This window comes from Physella acuta, unplaced genomic scaffold, assembly GCF_028476545.2.
Source record: "Physella acuta isolate Inbredline_101_S28 unplaced genomic scaffold, ASM2847654v3 ptg001779l, whole genome shotgun sequence".
Classification (NCBI taxonomy): domain Eukaryota; kingdom Metazoa; phylum Mollusca; class Gastropoda; family Physidae; genus Physella; species Physella acuta.
In genome coordinates this window covers 15,685-38,662 of record NW_026733289.1, presented here as the reverse complement: position 1 = coordinate 38,662, position 22,978 = coordinate 15,685, and the positions used below count along the sequence as shown (strand labels likewise).

Below are 22,978 nucleotides of genomic sequence, written 5' to 3'. Positions count from 1 at the left end.
CCAAAGTGAATATGCTAAGACTATCTAAAATTGTAAACTTACCAAAGTGAATATGCTAAGACTATCTAAAATTGTAAACTTACCAAAGTGAATATGCTAAGACTATCTGAAATTGTAAACTTACCAAAGTGAATATGCTAAGACTATCTGAAATTGTAAACTTACCAAAGTGAATATGCTAAGACTATCTGAAATTGTAAACTTACCAAAGTGAATATGCTAAGACTATCTGAAATTGTAAACTTACCAAAGTGAATATGCTAAGACTATCTGAAATTGTAAACTTACCAAAGTGAATATGCTAAGACTATCTGAAATTGTAAACTTACCAAGTGAATGTGCTAAGACTATCTGAAATTGTAAACTTACCAAAGTGAATATGCTAAGACTATCTGAAATTGTAAACTTACCAAAGTGAATGTGCTAAGACTATCTAAAATTGTAAACTTACCAAAGTGAATATGCTAAGACTATCTGAAATTGTAAACTTACCAAAGTGAATATGCTAAGACTATCTGAAATTGTAAACTTACCAAAGTGAATGTGCTAAGACTATCTGAAATTGTAAACTTACCAAAGTGAATATGCTTAGACTATCTAAAATTGTAAACTTACCAAGTGAATGTGCTAAGACTATCTAAAATTGTAAACTTACCAAGTGAATATGCTAAGACTATCTGAAATTGTAAACTTACCAAGTGAATATGCTAAGACTATCTAAAATTGTAAACTTACCAAGTGAATATGCTAAGACTATCTAAAATTGTAAACTTACCAAGTGAATATGCTAAGACTATCTAAAATTGTAAACTTACCAAGTGAATATGCTAAGACTATCTAAAATTGTAAACTTACCAAAGTGAATATGCTAAGACTATCTGAAATTGTAAACTTACCAAAGTGAATATGCTAAGACTATCTGAAATTGTAAACTTACCAAGTGAATATGCTAAGACTATCTAAAATTGTAAACTTACCAAGTGAATATGCTAAGACTATCTAAAATTGTAAACTTACCAAGTGAATATGCTAAGACTATCTAAAATTGTAAACTTACCAAGTGAATATGCTAAGACTATCTAAAATTGTAAACTTACCAAAGTGAATGTGCTAAGACTATCTAAAATTGTAAACTTACCAAGTGAATATGCTAAGACTATCTAAAATTGTAAACTTACCAAGTGAATATGCTAAGACTATCTAAAATTGTAAACTTACCAAAGTGAATGTGCTAAGACTATCTAAAATTGTAAACTTACCAAAGTGAATATGCTAAGACTATCTGAAATTGTAAACTTACCAAAGTGAATGTGCTAAGACTATCTGAAATTGTAAACTTACCAAAGTGAATATGCTAAGACTATCTGAAATTGTAAACTTACCAAAGTGAATGTGCTAAGACTATCTAAAATTGTAAACTTACCAAAGTGAATATGCTAAGACTATCTGAAATTGTAAACTTACCAAAGTGAATGTGCTAAGACTATCTGAAATTGTAAACTTACCAAAGTGAATGTGCTAAGACTATCTAAAATTGTAAACTTACCAAAGTGAATATGCTAAGACTATCTGAAATTGTAAACTTACCAAAGTGAATGTGCTAAGACTATCTGAAATTGTAAACTTACCAAGTGAATGTGCTAAGACTATCTGAAATTGTAAACTTACCAAGTGAATGTGCTAAGACTATCTGAAATTGTAAACTTACCAAAGTGAATATGCTAAGACTATCTGAAATTGTAAACTTACCAAAGTGAATGTGCTAAGACTATCTAAAATTGTAAACTTAACAAGTGAATATGCTAAGACTATCTGAAATTGTAAACTTACCAAAGTGAATATGCTAAGACTATCTGAAATTGTAAACTTACCAAAGTGAATATGCTAAGACTATCTGAAATTGTAAACTTACCAAAGTGAATATGCTAAGACTATCTGAAATTGTAAACTTACCAAAGTGAATGTGCTAAGACTATCTGAAATTGTAAACTTACCAAAGTGAATGTGCTAAGACTATCTGAAATTGTAAACTTACCAAAGTGAATATGCTAAGACTATCTGAAATTGTAAACTTACCAAAGTGAATGTGCTAAGACTATCTAAAATTGTAAACTTACCAAAGTGAATGTGCTAAGACTATCTAAAATTGTTCTTTATTGAGAGAGTGATTCCCCCTGGGATACTGTGTACCCTGTCTCTCAATTTTAAATGCATTTTTAACCAATGTTTTTCATAAAGGGTCAGAGATTGCAGGCAGTCATAATTTTTTTTTTTAACTTAAAGATGCTGTAGACTGAATTTTTTAATGTCAATTGTGCATGTCTAGCTATCAATGACTATATGGGTTTGGGTATATTCGGCTTATTAATGTGACGCCATTGTATTAATTTTACTCAACTTTACGCTGCATGTGTTTCCATAACAAACAGCCTCTCCCCTTTTTGTGGTCTTGCTGACTGTTAGCCCTACATACCTGACCAAGTGAGCACATTAAACATGCGCTGATATTTAAATGTTTGTTTTGAGTGTTTTACTTGAGAAAAAAAAAAGACTAGATCTACATCATCTTAAGCTTAGACACAAAATAATGATGTAGGCCTACTATGATTTAGTTACAATCGTTTGAAATGTTTAAAAATAAACTGGAAATACCATGAATTGTTTTAGAAAATAGCCTGGGCACTGCCCCATCTCCCCCCCCCCCCCCCGGCATTAAAAAAAAAGCTTTTTCCTTAGGTGGGCGGTATACAGCTACATTACTGATACACTTACTACGAGAAATGCTGATTTAATGTATAATCTACATTTTTTAAAACTATCAGCTGTAATGAAAGTATTTTGTGGTTTGATTCCGCATGTGGACGTTTACATCGGGACCAGACCCCCCCCCCCCCAGTATGGTTGTCATAAATGGATGACCCCTATTGTTTAACATAATATATAATTGACACTTCAAAAATATATTTTGAATAATTTAGCATATTATTATTAAATTTAGATGTGAAAGAATTTCAAATTTGAGAAAGATTTGAAAGAATGTTAAGTTTGAGAAAGATTTGAGAGACCTACTTGAGCACCTCTTGCACTTGCTGTTCCTACAAGATCCAAGATGGTTTGTAAATTATCTACCTTCAGAGATGTTGAATTCATCTGACATACACCAATCACTGCTTTTTTTGTCACATCACTAGTTTTTAAGTTAGTTGATGAATTACCACGACTAAGAGAGGACATTTTTGAAAACATTTGACGGCCAGAATAAAATGCTTGGCTGATTCGAACTAAATTAAGAAGATTTAATTTCCAAAAGATATTCATAAAGACGAGGAAAATCTTTTTCTCCCAATAGAGTTCAGGTTACAAGATTGATTAGCTAAAATAGAAACAAAGCAAAAGTAATTAACTTTATTTAGGCTTAGATCTAGATCTAGGTGTTACTTTTTTTGGTAATCTATCGTTTTGGGTACGTAAAATCACCCGCGGCTATTAATGTACAAAAACGTTACCTCATTACCAAGGCTGTAATAGAAGTATATTGTGATATGTTTGTGTCAAATATTATAGATAAATGAATAATAAACCTAAATCAATGGCTAAATATATCAATATAGGCCAGAAATTAACTTTAAACAGCAGTGTCTGCAAGCAAGATTTGCTATATAAACAGCAGCCATTTGTAAAATAGAGTGACTTCCGCCTGAATCTCGCGCTATAAGTCTATAAAAATAAAACTTTAACAAGATGGCTGCTAAAGTAAATGAGCAATGTTGCATCTGTTGGAAACATCGCTAGTCTTCATTTATTACTGAAAAGTTTTAATTCAATTGTTTAAAAACAGGTACATAAATGAAACAAGGAAACATTTTTGTATTTTTTAAAACATAAATCCTCCCCAAAATGTGAAATAATTATTAAAATGTAAGGAGTCACCTGTTTTTCACATTACTAGTCGCGGGCGATTTTACGTACCTAAAACGATAGATTACCCTTTTTTAGCGCAATTTCCATTCATCATTTCTGGATGTATGAATGTATGAATGGATGAATGGATGGATGGATGGATGGATGGGTGTCCGCAGCTTTAAGTCGTATCTCCTCCTCAACGAAGCAATATCGATGACTAGTTCCAAAAGCAATTATGTTAAGCAAGTTACGAGGATGAACATAGGCTATAAAAATTCCGGGTTTCTTTCATGGATTTCCTGGAAAAGCCAAAAAACCTCAGAAAAAAGCAGTTTTTGGCCCATATCTCGGCAACCAGACCACTTAGCGACTTGAAACATTTACCAATCGATTCCTGCCATAATTTAGAACAATATTGCCGAAGAAAGTTTTCAAAAATATCCTTTCGTTCGGTCACAAAAATTTTTTTGAATTAATTAAAATTTGGACCGAATTAGTAGGCATTTTTTCCAACCACACCACACGCGTCATCACGTTCAATAGCTGCACCATCACGTTCTATGGCTTCTTCATCACGTTCAGTAGCTAGGCTCGCAATGGTTTTTAGTCATGTAACTCTATTGTAAATAAAACATGTAAAATACTGAAATTTTTTTTTAATAAAAAACGTTTTAATAACTAACCAATGGTTTTACTAACCCTGCTCTTGATTTACGCTACGACAGAGCTATTTTTAGATAAAATAAGGAAATTGCGCTAAAATTGTCACTAGACTTTTTAATTAACTTGTTTTATTATACTCTATAGTACTATACTTAACTATACTATATTATACTGTAGTGTTATAGATAGTAATAATCAGATATCTAGGTCTAGGGCCTAGATCTAGATTAGGTCTAGAAATGTCTAGAATACTTAGGCCCCAAACTATTTTATGGCAAATAAAAGTAGATCTTTCTAGATCTAGACATGTTATTATGTACTATGTAGATTGTAGATCTAGATCTAGGCCCTATTTTAAAAAAAAAAACGAATATAGTTTCAATAAGTCTCAGTCTAGTAATACCTAAAATAATACTAGATCTAGATTAGATTCTAGATCTAGATATCTAGGTCTAGATCCTCTAGATTCTAATAGTACTAGTCTAGATCTAATAGATTCTAGTAATAGATCTAGCTCTAGATCAAGATCGTAATAGATCTAGTAGTATTAAATTTAACATTAAATTAATAATATTAATAAGGAATGCACTAGATTACTGCTAAAATAGGTAAAATAAACTATAATGACTAGATCTAGATATAGTGATATAGATCTGTGTGATCTAGATCCCTCTTTCAAATGGCCTTATGCCTTATTGAATTGAGTTAATAGTTAATAGGCCCTATTTATAACCTTTAATTTCAAACACGTTTTAAATCGAAAGAAGATGATCAGCAGTGACAAAATGCTTGGTCAATCATTAATAGCGTGTTATAATGGGAATTCCCGTTTACGTCGCTTTACGGTAAAATCGCAAACAAGCTTTAAAAGGCCTAATGTAATCCGTAATACTAATACTACTAGATCTCTATCTACATTATTTCATTATACATTACAGGCGAAGAGGTGCCTGGAAGAAACTCTGTATATAATATGCTATATAATATATAGGCCTAGATATTGCCTATCTTAATACATAAGAGTCCAGGTGTGCTATTCTTTCTTTCTGTCACATTTTATCATCAACTTTCTCTCTGTCACATTTTATCATCAACTTTCTCTCTGTCACATGTTATCATCAACTTTCACTCTGTCACATTTTATCATCAACTTTCTCTCTGTCACATTTTATCATCAACTTTCTCTCAGTCACATTTTATCATCAACTTTCTCTCTGTCACATTTTATCATCAACTTTCTCTCTGTCACATTTTATCATCAAATTTAAAAAAAAAATTCTGACTATACTGAATTTATTATTATAATTTTATTTTGAGACTGTAATTCTAATGTAAAAACATATATTTAATTACACAACCAGAGAAGTAATGTGTTATATTTTCAAATACACAGGAAATATTTGTGAGATTCAGTTGACTATCAGAGCCAAAGTTGCTGATTGTCAAGTTTACTGCGGTTATAATGCCTTTTTATCTTTTGGCTATAGTGTAACCCTCACTCAGTGGGGATGCTTTTACCCACTGAGGTGTTGTGGGACGGGCTGACCCTGAGATTTAGGACACACTGACACCGACAGTTGTTGTCACGTACTGGCCTTATTCACTACATCAAGCCATGAAGGCGATGCAGCACAACAGTAGTATGACGATTACAGTTGAATACAAGAAGAACAGCAAAATACTCACAGAGAAACAAAAACTGTAGCCCTAAAACTAATGTAAAGAAAAAGTTACATTCATGATAACACCATGTGTAGGCTACAAACATACACGGGTACAATAAAATGTTGCGGCAGTAGCGTAGCGAGGGGGGGGGGGGGACATATGTCCCCGGGCGCCGACCTTAGGGGGCGCCAAAATGGGTTGGAAAAATAAATTGAAAGGTTGAGAGGGGTGGAAATCGAAAGTTTGGGGGGGGGTGCAAATCGAAAGTTTGAGGGGGGGGGGGGTGCAAATCGAAAAGTTTGTTCCCGGGCACTGGGAAGGGTCGCTACGCCTCTGTGTTGCGGTCAGTACATAGTACTGCCAACAAGTACCAATAAGTAGTACAACAATAAATACTTAAATAAATACTCAACCTAACTAGTGTGCACATGCAGCACTAGCAGGAATACACAAATAAGTATTCTAACAATAAACATAATTTATATAACCACACTACCTTCATTAGGTCTACATCTTGGTACCGTCACCGTGTCCACAGACAGCAGCCTTGCGTGTGACTGACACGGCTAGGCACGAAACTACCCATAGTCCCATGACATAGGACACAGGTAAAATCGCTCACAAGAGCATGAAAAAAAACTACATCAACAGGGCTACGGCCCCACAGGGGTTGCAACTCAATGAATTAAAACTTTATTTGTTATCCCCCCTTGGCTGGTAACCATATGTGTTACAATAGCTTTAATGATAAATTTGTTATTTCTATTAGGTTCCAACAATATTATAAATTTATAATAGATAATGTTTGAAAAAATCTTGAGATTCCAGAATAGGAAGAAATAAATCATGTGGTCAACCAATAGAGAACTTTTGTTGGCCAAACATCCGTTATAAGCCAAAAAATAATAAAATAACCAGGTTAAACATCCGTTATAAGCCAAAAAATAATAAAATAACCAGGTTTTAACTGCTTTTGAAGCAATTAAGGCAATGAATCAGCTTTGTCCATTCGATAAGTTATTTCACATGGGTAATTATTTTGAGATGGCAGTAACAAGTATTATAGTTGTTCACTAAATTGAATCAGGCATGTCTGCCAGCCCCCCCCCCCCCCCCCCCCCCCCCCCCCGGCAGGTTGCTATGGCGCCTACATTTGTTTAAGTGAGTTGAATAGACTATGGATAAAATGGGGTATTATTGTCATGATTTGGCGCCCCAGGCTATATTGTGAGTACTGTGCGTTTGCATTTAAATTTGTGTTTATGTTCTGCGTTATTGTTTATCTTAGCCTTAAGGTTTTCATATGCATTTGTTTTTTAGTTTGTTTTGTATTGTGTTTATATTTGAGTTTTTGTTTGTGTTTATGTTATGTTTACATTTGTTTTTGGTTGGGTTTGGATAGGGTTAATTTGAAAGGTAATATATTTCCTAAACCCGGGCAAAGCAGTGGGGAATGGGGAATGGACAATATCCTGGAAGGGGGTCTGGGGTGAAGCACCATCCGCTATGCGATTTCCTGTTTATTTTCTTTAAAAAAAATCTTTCCTGAAGTGGTGTACTGCCATAGTATATTAGTAGGCCTATTTGTTTTGTACAAAAACCACCATCAAATCGATGGATGAAAAGTAGAGGTTGAAATTTGAGAAAAACAGAGAGCCTATATCAAATCATTGGCATCAATTTCCCCCCCCCCCCCCCCCCCAACGGAGTCACTATCTTGTCACTCCCACAATGAATATATATATATTTGTGAGTGCGTACTCTAGAATATATATATATTTGTGAGTGTGTACTCTAGAATATATATATATATTTGTGAGTGTGTACTCTAGAATATATATATATATTTGTGAGTGTGTACTCTAGAAGAGAATTGAAACAAGTTTTTCCCTCATCCCTACACCATCTGCACATTCCACAGCTTTTCAAAAACACAGTTAGATACAGAGTCCATTAGAATAATATCAAACTAAAACAAGGTTTATATAAAATACATTTAATTTTCAGTCAAAATATGAATGTATTAAAAGCTGCTAAAAGAATTGAATATTTAGGCTGCCCTTAAGATTGGATAATACTTTCAACCTGGTTAGTTTAAAACTTAGAGCTCTGTTATCTGTTTCTTTCTTTTGTACACAGTTTGTTCCCCTTCCATTCATCAGCCATGTCTAGCTTAGGTTGAAGTTTAAAAACTTGGCATTCAAATCTGCCATCATATCTCTTGATCACATGCGTCACAGTGTCAAAATAAAAACATACAGAACGCTCTAGGACCTAAAACCAAAATCAAAGAAATCAATTGTACTTGATTGATTAAGAAAAGCCACCTAGCAAATTCTAATAAAGACTAGATGACTACTTAACCCCAGATTGATAACAGTAAACAAGTCGATGCTGATAGTTATTTCATTCTCATTTCTCATGGATAATCTCCACAAAAATCTTGACAATTGTAAAGTAGAATCACAACCCACTCATCTCTTAGTTTTTTTATTACAGTTTTAAATAGTATTGTCAGAGATATACATGTAACTTTATGGAGTATAGAATTGTCAGAAATATACATGTAACTTTATGGAGTATAGTATTGTCAGAGATATAAATGTAACTTTATGGAGTATAGTATTGTCAGAAATATACATGTAACTTTATGGAGTATAGTATTGTCAGAGATATACATGTAACTTTATGGAGTATAGAATTGTCAGAAATATACATGTAACTTTATGGAGTATAGTATTGTCAGAGATATACATGTAACTTTATGGAGTATAGAATTGTCAGAAATATACATGTAACTTTATGGAGTATAGTATTGTCAGAGATATACATGTAACTTTATGGAGTATAGAATTGTCAGAAATATACATGTAACTTTATGGAGTATAGTATTGTCAGAGATATACATGTAGCTTTATGGAGTATAGTATTGTCAGAGATATAAGTGTACAGTGTAAATCTATGGAGTATAGGCAGACAAATGATCTCACAGACAAATGATCTCACAGTAAAATATTGATATTATTTAGGAAGATTTTAGTCAATTTTAACCTTTTTTTAGAGTCATTTGGATTTTTTTTTGAGATATACTAAATGAATGAGTTAAACTACAGTTTTTAAATAGCATTTTATATGAAATGTATATGATAAAATGCATATAACAAATAAAATGATGGAAGCCTTAATTACATTAATGTTCAAAATATGTGAAATAGTTTTCAAGAAAGTGAATTTGTTTTCAGGTTACTCAGGTTAGTAATGTAAAAATTATGTTTTTATTGCATCATCAACAGAAAAGTAATGTTAACTTTTCTTTTCTGGCTGTTGTTCAGAGTAAATCTGATGACTTAAAAGTGCAGATGCCTTTCTGCGATGTAACAAAAGAGGCCATAGCTGGGAAATAACTAGTAAAAGTCTTTGATGGTTATGAACTTATGATTAACTTTGCTCCGCAATGACCACAGTAGTTTAAATATGCAAGTGACCACTAGAGAATGGCCAAAATGTAACTATTGATTTGAAATGATAGCAGTATTGTCAACAGTGAGCCAAAATGTAACTATTGGTTTGAAATGATAGCAGTATTGTCAACAGTGAGCCAAAATGTAACTATTGGTTTGAAATGATAGCAGTATTGTCAACAGTGAGCCAAAATGTAACTATTGGTTTGAAATGATAGCAGTATTGTCAACAGTGAGCCAAAATGTAACTATTGGTTTGAAATGATAGCAGTATTGTCAACAGTGAGCCAAAATGTAACTATTGGTTTGAAATGATAGCAGTATTGTCAACAGTGAGCCAAAATGTAACTATTGGTTTGAAATGATAGCAGTATTGTCAACAGTGAGCCAAAATGTAACTATTGGTTTGAAATGATAGCAGTATTGTCAACAGTGAGCCAAAATGTAACTATTGGTTTGAAATTATAGCAGTATTGTCAACAGTGAGCCAAAATGTAACTATTGGTTTGAAATGATAGCAGTATTGTCAACAGTGAGCCAAAATGTAACTATTGGTTTGAAATGATATTGTCAACAGTGAGCCAAAATGTAACTATTGGTTTGAAATGATAGCAGTATTGTCAACAGTGAGCCAAAATGTAACTATTGGTTTGAAATGATAGCAGTATTGTCAACAGTGAGCCAAAATGTAACTATTGGTTTGAAATGATAGCAGTATTGTCAACAGTGAGCCAAAATGTAACTATTGGTTTGAAATGATAGCAGTATTGTCAACAGTGAGCCAAAATGTAACTATTGGTTTGAAATGATAGCAGTATTGTCAACAGTGAGCCAAAATGTAACTATTGGTTTGAAATGATAGCAGTATTGTCAACAGTGAGCCAAAATGTAACTATTGGTTTGAAATGATAGCAGTATTGTCAACAGTGAGCCAAAATGTAACTATTGGTTTGAAATGATAGCAGTATTGTCAACAGTGAGCCAAAATGTAACTATTGGTTTGAAATGATAGCAGTATTGTCAACAGTGAGCCAAAATGTAACTATTGGTTTGAAATGATAGCAGTATTGTCAACAGTGAGCCAAAATGTAACTATTGATTTGAAATGATAGCAGTATTGTCAACAGTGAGCCAAAATGTAACTATTGGTTTGAAATGATAGCAGTATTGTCAACAGTGAGCCAAAATGTAACTATTGGTTTGAAATGATAGCAGTATTGTCAACAGTGAGCCAAAATGTAACTATTGGTTTGAAATGATAGCAGTATTGTCAACAGTGAGCCAAAATGTAACTATTGGTTTGAAATGATAGCAGTATTGTCAACAGTGAGCCAAAATGTAACTATTGGTTTGAAATGATAGCAGTATTGTCAACAGTGAGCCAAAATGTAACTATTGGTTTGAAATGATATTGTCAACAGTGAGCCAAAATGTAACTATTGGTTTGAAATGATAGCAGTATTGTCAACAGTGAGCCAAAATGTAACTATTGGTTTGAAATGATAGCAGTATTGTCAACAGTGAGCCAAAATGTAACTATTGGTTTGAAATGATAGCAGTATTGTCAACAGTGAGCCAAAATGTAACTATTGGTTTGAAATGATAGCAGTATTGTCAACAGTGAGCCAAAATGTAACTATTGGTTTGAAATGATAGCAGTATTGTCAACAGTGAGCCAAAATGTAACTATTGGTTTGAAATGATATTGTCAACAGTGAGCCAAAATGTAACTATTGATTTGAAATGATAGCAGTATTGTCAACAGTGAGCCAAAATGTAACTATTGATTTGAAATGATAGCAGTATTGTCAACAGTGAGCCAAAATGTAACTATTGGTTTGAAATGATAGCAGTATTGTCAACAGTGAGCCAAAATGTAACTATTGGTTTGAAATGATAGCAGTATTGTCAACAGTGAGCCAAAATGTAACTATTGGTTTGAAATGATAGCAGTATTGTCAACAGTGAGCCAAAATGTAACTATTGGTTTGAAATGATAGCAGTATTGTCAACAGTGAGCCAAAATGTAACTATTGGTTTGAAATGATAGCAGTATTGTCAACAGTGAGCCAAAATGTAACTATTGGTTTGAAATGATAGCAGTATTGTCAACAGTGAGCCAAAATGTAACTATTGGTTTGAAATGATAGCAGTATTGTCAACAGTGAGCCAAAATGTAACTATTGGTTTGAAATGATAGCAGTATTGTCAACAGTGAGCGAACACCTTCTCCCCTACAGCATGTCTCAGTCAGCAAAGTAAATCTTTTGTCAGTGGTATAATTTGTCCTGATATCTTTTGTCAGTGGTATAATTTGTCCTGATATCTTTTGTCAGTGGTATAATTTGTCCTGATATCTTTTGTCAGTGGTATAATTTGTCCTGATATCTTTTGTCTGTGGTATAATTTGTCCTGATATCTTTTGTCAGTGGTATAATTTGTCCTGATATCTTTTGTCAGTGGTATAATTTGTCCTGATAACTTTTGTCTGTGGTATAATTTGTCCTGATATCTTTTGTCTGTGGTATAATTTGTCCTGATATCTTTTGTCCGTGGTATAATTTGTCCTGATATCTTTTGTCAGTGGTATAATTTGTCCTGATATCTTTTGTCTGTGGTATAATTTGTCCTGATATCTTTGTCCTAAGATCATTTGCCCTTGAGATATTTTGTCCTGAGATCATTTGTTCTGAGATCATTTGTCCTGAGAGCATTTGTCAGTGAGATATTTTGTCTGAGATCATTTGCCATGGAACCTCAACTGGCTGCACCCACTGCTAAACACTAAAAAAAAAACAAAAAAAAAACTCAAACCTCCAAGGTGCAGGGTTCAAGGGTAAACTGGGACAGCATTTGCCCATTCCAATTGTCATAGAAACCAAGAACAGTGCTCAAATGATCCCCCTTAGTGACAGTAGACACTACTAGCATCATATCCAACTCTTCGCTGTAGACCATTGTCAATACAGACTGAAATAAAAACATCATCAACACAGACTGAAATAAAAACATCATCAACACAGACTGAAATAAAAACATCAACACAGACTGAAATAAAAACATCATCAACACAAACTGAAATAAAAACATCATCAACACAGACTGAAATAAAAACAACATCAACACAAACTGAAATAAAAACATCATCAACACAAACTGAAATAAAAACATCATCAACACAGACTGAAATAAAAACATCATCAACACAAGCTGAAATAAAAACATCATCAACACAAACTGAAATAAAAACATCATCAACACAAACTGAAATAAAAACATCAACACAGACTGAAATAAAAACATCATCAACACAAACTGAAATAAAAACATCAACACAGACTGAAATAAAAACATCATCAACACAAACTGAAATAAAAACATCAACACAGACTGAAATAAAAACATCATCAACACAAACTGAAATAAAAACATCAACACAAACTGAAATAAAAACATCATCAACACAAACTGAAATAAAAACATCATCAACACAAACTGAAATAAAAACATCATGAACACAGACTGAAATAAAAACATCATCAACACAAACTGAAATAAAAACATCAACACAGACTGAAATAAAAACATCATCAACACAAACTGAAATAAAAACATCATCAACACAGACTGAAATAAAAACATCAACACAGACTGAAATAAAAACATCATCAACACAAACTGAAATAAAAACATCAACACAAACTGAAATAAAAACATCAACACAAACTGAAATAAAAACATCATCAACACAGACTGAAATATAAACATCAACACCCTCTAAAGCAAAATGATATATTAGCTACTTTAGCCAGCCATCTCAATCAGCTAACAGACATGACTGGCTACTTACCCTATCAACAATCTCAACACAATTTTCTTTTTTCCTTGGTTTAACAACTCTACCAGACATTGTTATTGTTGGGAGTTGAGGCTGTTTCAAAGAAACAAAATTAATCGATTATAATTATCAAAGTTAAAAAAAGCAGAAATCAATAAAATTTGAGAACACAGAAGACTTTGATTTCAATCATAGGGCATATTAAAACTATGTATATGTGAGTGAAATCATGTATACCAATCATAGGGCATATTAAAACTATGTATATGTGAGTGAAATCATGTATACCAATCATAGGGCATATTAAAACTATGTATATGTGAGTGAATTCATGTGACCATTAGTTTGACCAGTATATGTGAGTGAAATCATGTGACCATTAGTTTGACCAGTATATGTGAGTGAAATCATGTGACCATTAGTTTGACCAGTATATGTGAGTGAAATCATGTGACCATTAGTTTGACCAGTATATGTGAGTGAAATCATGTGACCATTAGTTTGACCAGAAACCAATCTAGGTGAGAATAGTGTCAGATCAAACAACTGCTGGTTTACAGCGAAAAGCAAATTCATAGAGTAAACAGGCCATTTGGCACATGCATGTTGGCATAGGTGTGCCAGACAAAAACAAACTCTAATGGCCACAACAACAACAAACTCTAGTGGCCACAACAACAACAACAACAAACTCTAGTGGCCACAACAACAACAAACTCTAGTGGCCACAACAACAACAAACTCTAGTGGCCACAACAACAACAACAACAAACTCTAGTGGCCACAACAACAACAAACTCTAGTGGCCACAACAGCAACAAACTCTAGTGGCCACAACAACAACAACAACAAACTCTAGTGGCCACAACAACAACAACAACAACAACAAACTCTAGTGGCCACAACAAGAACAACAAACTAGTGGCCACAACAACAACAAACTCTAGTGGCCACAACAACAACAAACTCTAGTGGCCACAACAACAACAAACTCTCAACAACAAACTCTAGTGGCCACAACAACAACAACAACAAACTCTATTGGCCACAACAACAACAAACTCTAGTGGCCACAACAACAACAACAAACTCTAGTGGCCACAACAACAACAACAACAAACTCTAGTGGCCACAACAACAACAACAAACTCTAGTGGCCACAACAACAACAAACTCTAGTGGCCACAACAACAACAAACTCTAGTGGCCACAACAACAACAAACTCTAGTGGCCACAACAACAACAACAAACTCTAGTGGCCACAACAACAACAAACTCTAGTGGCCACAACAACAACAACAAACTCTAGTGGCCACAACAACAACAACAAACTCTAGTGGCCACAACAACAACAACAAACAAAATATAAAATTTTCTTTTCAAAATATTTAAAAAATAAATAAAAGGTGAACTTCCAATGGAGAATTACCTTGGTCGCCTCTTGAACAGTAATGACAAAATCCTCAACCAACTCTCTTTCTTTACTTTCTTGTATAGGTACAATTTTTAAAACTCTGTTATAAAAATACAAGTTTATTGTTTTTCTCAACATGGATAAAACTACTTTCAAATGATTATTTAGTTAAATATAAAACATCTGAACAGAGCTGTAGTAATGTACAAAATTGATGGTTGGTCTCACCCTATTACCAGCTCAAATATTTATTAAGTAAATTTTATTTCAATCATTTCTATGCAGTCCATATCTATTCTATATATACTAGGCATGCTGCCCAGCTTCGCTAAGCTTTTGAAATTATTGAGAATTTGAATGCTTAATTAATACGCCCAAGGGTCGGTCTACGACCTCAGGAGTTATGAAGAGGTTCCTATGTGGACATTTTTTTTATTTATAGCTCATATAAGGCGCCGGTCAGTCGAGGTTAGTTTTGACCCCCTCATCGTAGACTTTTCGTCCAACCGGCCCCCATGTTCTGTCGCCCCAAGGCAAGATCCTGCCAAATTTGAAGCGCCTGCGGCACCGGGGAGTACCCTATCGGGCACCCGACAACTTTGCTTTATATATTATAGAGATTAGCAAATTGTATAAACACAGATTTCAATAAAGTAATTAAGGCCTGAAATACTTTAGTATAGAAATGTATTATTTGAATAGATTCTAGATCTAGGTAGGGTCTACATCCGTGTAAGTCTAGTTTTTCCGTAAATCTAGATCATCTAGATCTAGATCTAGAATCTCTAGATCTAGATGATCTACAATCTCTAGATCTAGATGATCTAGAATATCTAGATCTAGAATATCTAGATGTAGAATCCTAATAGAAATTTTTTTTTAAGTTTAGCCTGAGCAAAATTGTATTGTATAAATTTTATAGCGTACGTAGATCTAAATAATATTTGAATGAAATAGTTCATTTCTTTTTATTCTAAAAACGGCAGATGACGTCATTAGTTTATGTATAAACATTAGTGACGTCACTGTGTTATGCATTCTTTTTCAAAACTATAAACGCTTTTCCTGTTGCATAATTAAAACTGTTTTTCAACATTCGAATACGCCTTTATTTTTTATTTTTCTTCTTTAAATAAAATTGTGGTTATACATTTAAAACATCTACCATATTATTTTCAACAAAAGTCCGTAGCAAGTTCTCCATATATCGCTGAAGATTTTGATGTGATATCGGGCGAAAATATTTTGCGGACAGAGAGAGAGAGAGAGAGAGAGAGAGAGAGAGAGACGTGCGCACAGGGGCTTTTATATATTAGGATATATTAGGATAATTCTCTATGTCGCCCAACCATGCGGAACACCCAACACGCATGCCGACTCTCTAACCCTCCGACCCCTCCCTAGCTCTCCAGGCATGCGCATCAATGTGTATCCATTCACCCCAGTTTGACAACTTTCTTGAAGTCAGTAAATATCGGCATATGTTACGTATGTTAGCCGCAGGTCAGCTCGTGGGTCACAATTATTTAAAAAACAAAACACATATTCATGAGACTTGTAGAACAATTCACTCACCACACTTGTCAACTCAGTGGTCAATTTCAACATTTACCTTAACTTTATATACATTTTTATGTACACACATATATATCTTTATGCATATCGGAACAGGGCATTACCCCCCCCCCCCCCCGCCCAGTAGGACATAACCCCCCACCCCCCCCCCCGGACAGGGCTATGGTTAGGACTATGACTAGGGCTATGGCTTAAACCAATGGTTTTGTGTATTAGGTTTTGGTCTTTTTCTTAAGGTTAGGATTAATGTAATACGAGCCGGCCCGCGGCATAACATACGCCGCTATTTAGTTGTTTCTAATTTTCAATAATTCATAATTTGTGAATTCGACAGTACCAACGCTGACACTGAAAATATTTCTTTAAAACACTATAAGTAGCTCGTTAAGGACCATAACCCCCCCCCCTTCCTTCCCTCCCCCCCTCCTCCCCCGCCCCCCCCCCCCCTACGTTTAAAATCGTTGGCTCTGCTTGTAAACATTTAGACTGAACACAGCTCACTAAAACCATGTAGGGGTAGGGAGGTAGGGAGAGCGTTTGCAGCTTGTTTTCTAACGGCTCGAAGAAGAGAATTATATATATAGATATAGGTTAGGGTTAGGATTCTAAATTGAGGGGGAGGGGGGGTAATTCCCCGGGGGGGGGGGGGGAATTGACAGGGGTTATTGCTCCAGGGGTAAATACAGGGGGGAAATGTCCAGGGGTAATTGACGGGGGGGGGGGGGGGGAGGGTAATGTCTTATAGCCATATATATACACATATATGTGTGTGTATATGTGGCTCTATATATAACGTTAAATAATATAAACTGATACACCCTAAAGAAAAATCAGGTTCACAAGTGATCTAAAAACTGGTCCATCAAAGTGGAATGATGTAAGCACCTGAGCTCTTTATTCTTCATGTGAATGATCCGGCCTGTATCATCTGCATGCAAGCTAACTCTTTCATTCAACGCATCATCTTCAGCTTCAAGATGACCTCCATGGATCTATTCATAGATAAAGATCTGGGTAGACATAATATGCACACACTTATTACATCTAATAGGTTTTGTAATAAATAAACACTGCTTATATCCTCTTACAATGTAGAGGATATAAGAGCACTCCTTATTTCCTCTATCATAACAAAAATAATGTCTGGTAAAAAACAAAACTGCCAACATTGCTACATATGCTAAACAAGATGATTATTTCAGTTATTCAGTTTAAATTCTTAATCTTTGCTCTTCTTCTTCATTCTTAATCTTTACTCTGACACAAATCATTTTTATTATTTTCTTAGACTATTCCTCACACTAACACAGAGTACTAACCCAAATTTAGATAAAATACTTTTAAATATTATGTTAATAATGCCATTTATACTCTAAAATATTTTTTTTTAAATTAATAAAAAACATCTTAATAAGCTTTGATGTAATAATGCAATAAAAAGGAGAAAATAAATGATTTTCTTTAAATATATAATAATACAATACTATTTAAAATACTATAAAGAAAAGCGTGGTTCACTATATTATCTATTGGATAACTTGACTAATATTTAGGAAAAGACCAACACTTTTTTTTAGATTAATTTAAATAGTAGTGCATTATTATATATTTAAAGAAAATAATTTATTTTCTTTTTAGTGCATTATTACATAAGAGCTTGTTATTAAAAGTTTTTATGCACTTGGTGCACAATTCTTTTTCTAAGAGATTCTATTCTATTTTAAAAAGTTTAAGTAATTAAAAATGGAATTAAAAATATTATCTATATCCTGAGTTGCCATCCCCCGCAGTGTTATATAAGAATATTTGAGAAAGTTTAGTGGGGAATCACTACCGGTTTATTTTTTCAGTACTTAAAAATTTTTAATACAATAATTGCATGACTAAAAACTATTGCGCACCTAATCAACATGATAATGTGTATATAATAGTGTGGAATTGTTGGATTAGACTACCGGCTAATTTCAGAAAATTTTCATTCATAAAAAAATTAATGAGTCAAATTTAATGTCATATTGCATTGTCATCGGGTCTTGACACACATATCGAATGTCAGAGAAATTGATCTGTTAGAAGTGCTAGACAGATAGACAGGATTAAGACAGAGGAGGTAAATTAAATTAAAGTTTGTAAAACCACAGTTTTCTATGGTTTTGAACCTGAAACCTTATTTATAGCTGCTGTTCCCTCCATCCAACCACACAGATTGCTACTACCTAAACCTTTTTATCGATGCTGTGTTTTCAACAATTACATAATCTCATACATGTACAAAACATGATAACTTGGTTTCCAACCACTAAAGTCATACATGAACAAAACATGATTACTTGGTTTCCAACCACTAAAGTCATACATGAACAAAACATGATAACTTGGTTTCCAACCACTAAAGTCATACATGAACAAAACATGATTACTTGGTTTCCAACCACTAAAGTCATACATGAACAAAACATGATTACTTGGTTTCCAACCACTAAAGTCATACATGAACAAAACATGATTACTTGGTTTCCAACCACTAAAGTCATACATGAACAAAACATGATTACTTGGTTTCCAACCACTAAAGTCATACATGAACAAAACATGATTACTTGGTTTCTTTCCTACCATTTGTTTTGTCTCAAAGGAGAAGCAGCAGTAACCTTTATCTTCTTTATAAGGGCACATAAGATAGTAACAGGGAGGCATGGTCAACATTACGTCTCCATTCCAACATCGGACTTCAAACAGGCAGATTGGGCAGGCTGAAAGATAAACTTTTGTATTACAAGCTGGACAGAGACCCCCCTGAAGAAAGTCTACCGACCCCCCTCCCCCCTCCCACCCTAACGAAATGGAATTAATTTAGAAAACATATACTTTTAGCAGTGCCCCTACCCTTGGAAAATTCAAAGAAACACTGCTTCCTAAATTTTTCTCAAATGTGATTTATACTGTTTAAATACATAGAGGAGTGAATAATAAAGCTATTAGTATTTTCGGTAGTAAAAACGGACCACTGTTAATAATCAATGTAAGTAGGCTGAATTCACAAAGTCAAAAAATTTACGATGCGGGTGAGTCAAGAGAGTGTGACGTCATAAATTTCAACTTAACAATATGCTTTATACCTCAAAATCAGTGGTAGTATGAAGAGAGAAAATCAGCACAAATTATATTTCACATGTTTGGAACATAATCCAGGCATTAAGGGTTTAACTAGTAAAGGGTTAAGGTGAGGTAACATGATGTACCAGAGAGCTGGAGGGTGTGTGAGATACCAGTTGGATACATTCCAACCCTTGAATCTGTATCTGTTTTCTCAAACAATTTTTGTGGATGTGTCAAATTCTGAAATAGAAATACCAAATAAACGTGTAACCCTAATCCACTACACACCTAAACCACTACACACCTAAACTCTACACACCTAAACCACTACACACCTAAACCACTACACACCTAAACCACTACACACCTAAACCACTACACACCTAAATCACTACACACCTAAACCACTACACACCTAAACCACTACACACCTAAATCACTACACACCTAAACCACTACACACCTAAACCACTACACACCTAAACCACTACACACCTAAATCACTACAGACACACAGACAAAATTGGAAAAAATCAGTTTCAGTGTTACTTCCAGACTTTTCTCCGGGGGGGGGGGGGGGGCGACGACACTGTTAAAAGTATATATTTTCTATATAAATTATATAAATTTCATTTTGTTCGGGGGGCGGTAGAATTTTTTTGAAGTGATGCCTGGAAGAAACTCTGATCAGGATATCTGACTCTGGGAAATTTAAAACATCAAGATTTTCCCAAATCTCAATTTTAATTTTTTGCATGATTACCATACTTCATCTATAGGCCTACTTAAAATACGAGAAAGTAAACTAGGCAGGGAAACATTATTGAGTTCTCAAAGACTTAAACTACGTGGGTTAGGGTTAGGCTGCATCCGCTCAACTCTGACCACACATCTAGAAGCTAGTAACTCTGTTATGGGAAACTTGAAGCAACCGTTGAAAAATAAATAAAAAGACATAAATCAAGTTACCCCTGACATAAATTGATTAAAAAATAAATAAAAATACATAAATCAAGTTACCCCTGACATAAATTGATAAAAAAATAAATAAAAAGACAAATCAAGTTACCCCTGACATAAATTGATAAAAAAATAAATAAAAAGACATAAATCAAGTTACCCCTGCCATAAATTGATCAAAGAAATAAATAAAAAGACATAAATCAAGTTACCCCTGACATAAATTGATTAAAAAATAAATAAAAATACATAAATCAAGTTACCCTGACATAAATTGATAAAAAAATAAATAAAAAGACATAAATCAAGTTACCCCTGACATAAATTGATAAAAAAATAAATAAAAAGACATAAATCACATTACCTCTGCCATGAATTGATCAAAGAAATAAATAAAAAGACATAAATCAAGTTACCCCTGACATAAATTGATTAAAAAATAAATAAAAATACATAAATCAAGTTACCCCTGACATAAATTGATAAAAAAATAAATAAAAAGACATAAATCAAGTTACCCCTGACATAAATTGATTAAAAAATAAATAAAAATACATAAATCAAGTTACCCCTGACATAAATTGATAAAAAAATAAATAAAAAGACATAAATCAAGTTACCCTGACATAAATTGATAAAAAAATAAATAAAAAGACATAAATCAAGTTACCCCTGACATGAATTGATCAAAGAAATAAATAAAAAGACATAAATCACATTACCTCTGCCATGAATTGATCAAAGAAATAAATAAAAAGACATAAGTCAAGTTACCCCTGACATGAATTGATCAAAGAAATAAATAAAAAGACATAAATCACATTACCTCTGCCATGAATTGATCAAAGAAATAAATAAAAAGACATAAGTCAAGTTACCCCTGACATGAATTGATCAAAGAAATAAATAAAAAGACATAAATCACATTACCTCTGCCATGAATTGATCAAAGAAATAAATAAAAAGACATAAATCACATTACCTCTGCCATGAATTGATCAAAGAAATAAATAAAAAGACATAAATCAAGTTACCCATGACATGAATTGATCAAAGAAATAAATAAAAAGACATAAATCACATTACCTCTGCCATGAATTGATCAAAGAAATAAATAAAAAGACATAAATCACATTACCTCTGCCACAAGTTTTTCCAGGCTGTACATGCGCACGTAGCTGGATTTGTGCATGACTACAAGAATGTTGAGGAAGATGGAGGCATCAACCACATCATGGCCAAACACCTGATTCAAACATTTTTTTTTACTTCAGTTAGGTAGGCAAAGGATATTCTATTTTTTAAATCTAGTTTGTAGGTCTACTTATTGTGATAAATAAAATATTCAGCTGTTGTAAAATATTAATACAAGTGGTATGGGCCATGTGAAGTGGTATGGGCCAAGTAAATATGTATAGGCTATGTGAATTTATATTGGCCACGTGAATCTGTATGGGCCACGTGAAGTGGTATGGGCCACGTGAATTACGTGAAGTGGTATGGGCCAGGTGAATTTATATGGGCCATGTGAATTTGTATGGGCCACGTGAAGTGGTATAAAGTAAAGTTCTCTTTTCAAACCTGATGGTCTATAGGGCAAGTGAAGTAGAGTTCACTTGTTTCTGTGACCTCAGCATATGAAGAGATAGTGTGGTCAGCACTATGCCCAGCCGCCTTTACTTTCCCTAACATGAGTTAGGTACCCATCAGAGTTGGGTGGACTCGGGGATGGTCTAGAGACCTGAACCCAGATTTGAACTCGAGACTTACGGGTTAGCAGTCCAGCTCTCTACCGCTAAACCATTCCATCACCCTGTGAAGTGGTATGGGCCACATTAATCTGTATATGCCACATAAAATGGTATGGGCCATGTGAAGTATGGGCCATGTGAAGTGGTATGGGCCACATTAATCTGTATGGGCCACATGAAATGGTATGGGCCATGTGAATTTGTATGGGCCACATGAAGTGGTATGGGCCATGTGAAGTGGTATGAGCCATGTGAAGTGGTTTGGGCTTCGTGAATTAACACGAGCCATGTGAATTTCTATGGGCGAAGTGAATTTTTATAGGCCACATGAAGTGGTATGGGCCTCGTGAAGTGGTATGGGCCATGTGAAGTGGTATAGGCCAAGTGAAGTGGTATGGGCCAGGTGAATCTATATGGGCCATGCGAAGTGGTATGGGCCATGTGAAGTGGTATGGGCCAGGTGAATCTATATGGGCCAGGTGAATCTATAATGGCCAGGTGAATCTATATAGGCCAGGTGAATCTATATAGGCCAGGTGAAGTGGTATGGGCCAGGTGAATCTATATGGGCCAGGTGAAGTGGTATGGGCCAAGTGAAGTGGAAATAGCCACGTCAATCTATATGGGCCAGGTGAATCTATATGGGCC

The 22,978-nt window shown here is 34.2% G+C and overlaps 2 protein-coding genes across 6 annotated transcripts in view; both read right to left on the bottom strand.

The window, feature by feature from the left end:
* Positions 1–5,369, bottom strand: part of LOC131930455 (nitrilase and fragile histidine triad fusion protein NitFhit) — a 32,096-nt gene extending 26,727 nt beyond the window's left edge. Inside the window, exons 1-2 of one of the 5 annotated variants that reach the window (XM_059286947.1) lie at positions 5,300–5,369; positions 3,070–3,373 (exon numbers count right to left, since the gene is read on the bottom strand). In XM_059286947.1, coding sequence (XP_059142930.1) covers positions 3,070–3,318 — 249 coding nt within the window. In that variant the 5' untranslated portion in view covers positions 3,319–3,373; positions 5,300–5,369. Of the gene's footprint in view, positions 1–3,069; positions 3,374–3,506; positions 3,771–5,163; positions 5,241–5,299 lie in introns of those variants that run through there. The other 4 variants (XM_059286951.1, XM_059286950.1, XM_059286946.1 and 1 more) reach the window with 4 other exon arrangements.
* A 2,842-nt stretch (positions 5,370–8,211) lies between these two features.
* Positions 8,212–22,978, bottom strand: part of LOC131930454 (DDB1- and CUL4-associated factor 17) — a gene marked incomplete at its 5' end in the record, with an annotated part of 28,485 nt that continues 13,718 nt past the window's right edge. The window contains 8 exons of the mRNA XM_059286945.1: positions 8,212–8,505; positions 12,507–12,662; positions 13,543–13,623; positions 14,961–15,045; positions 17,406–17,512; positions 19,137–19,273; positions 19,763–19,859; positions 21,718–21,825. Of these exons, the coding sequence (XP_059142928.1) occupies positions 8,344–8,505; positions 12,507–12,662; positions 13,543–13,623; positions 14,961–15,045; positions 17,406–17,512; positions 19,137–19,273; positions 19,763–19,859; positions 21,718–21,825 (933 nt within the window). The remainder of the gene's footprint in view (positions 8,506–12,506; positions 12,663–13,542; positions 13,624–14,960; positions 15,046–17,405; positions 17,513–19,136; positions 19,274–19,762; positions 19,860–21,717; positions 21,826–22,978) is intronic.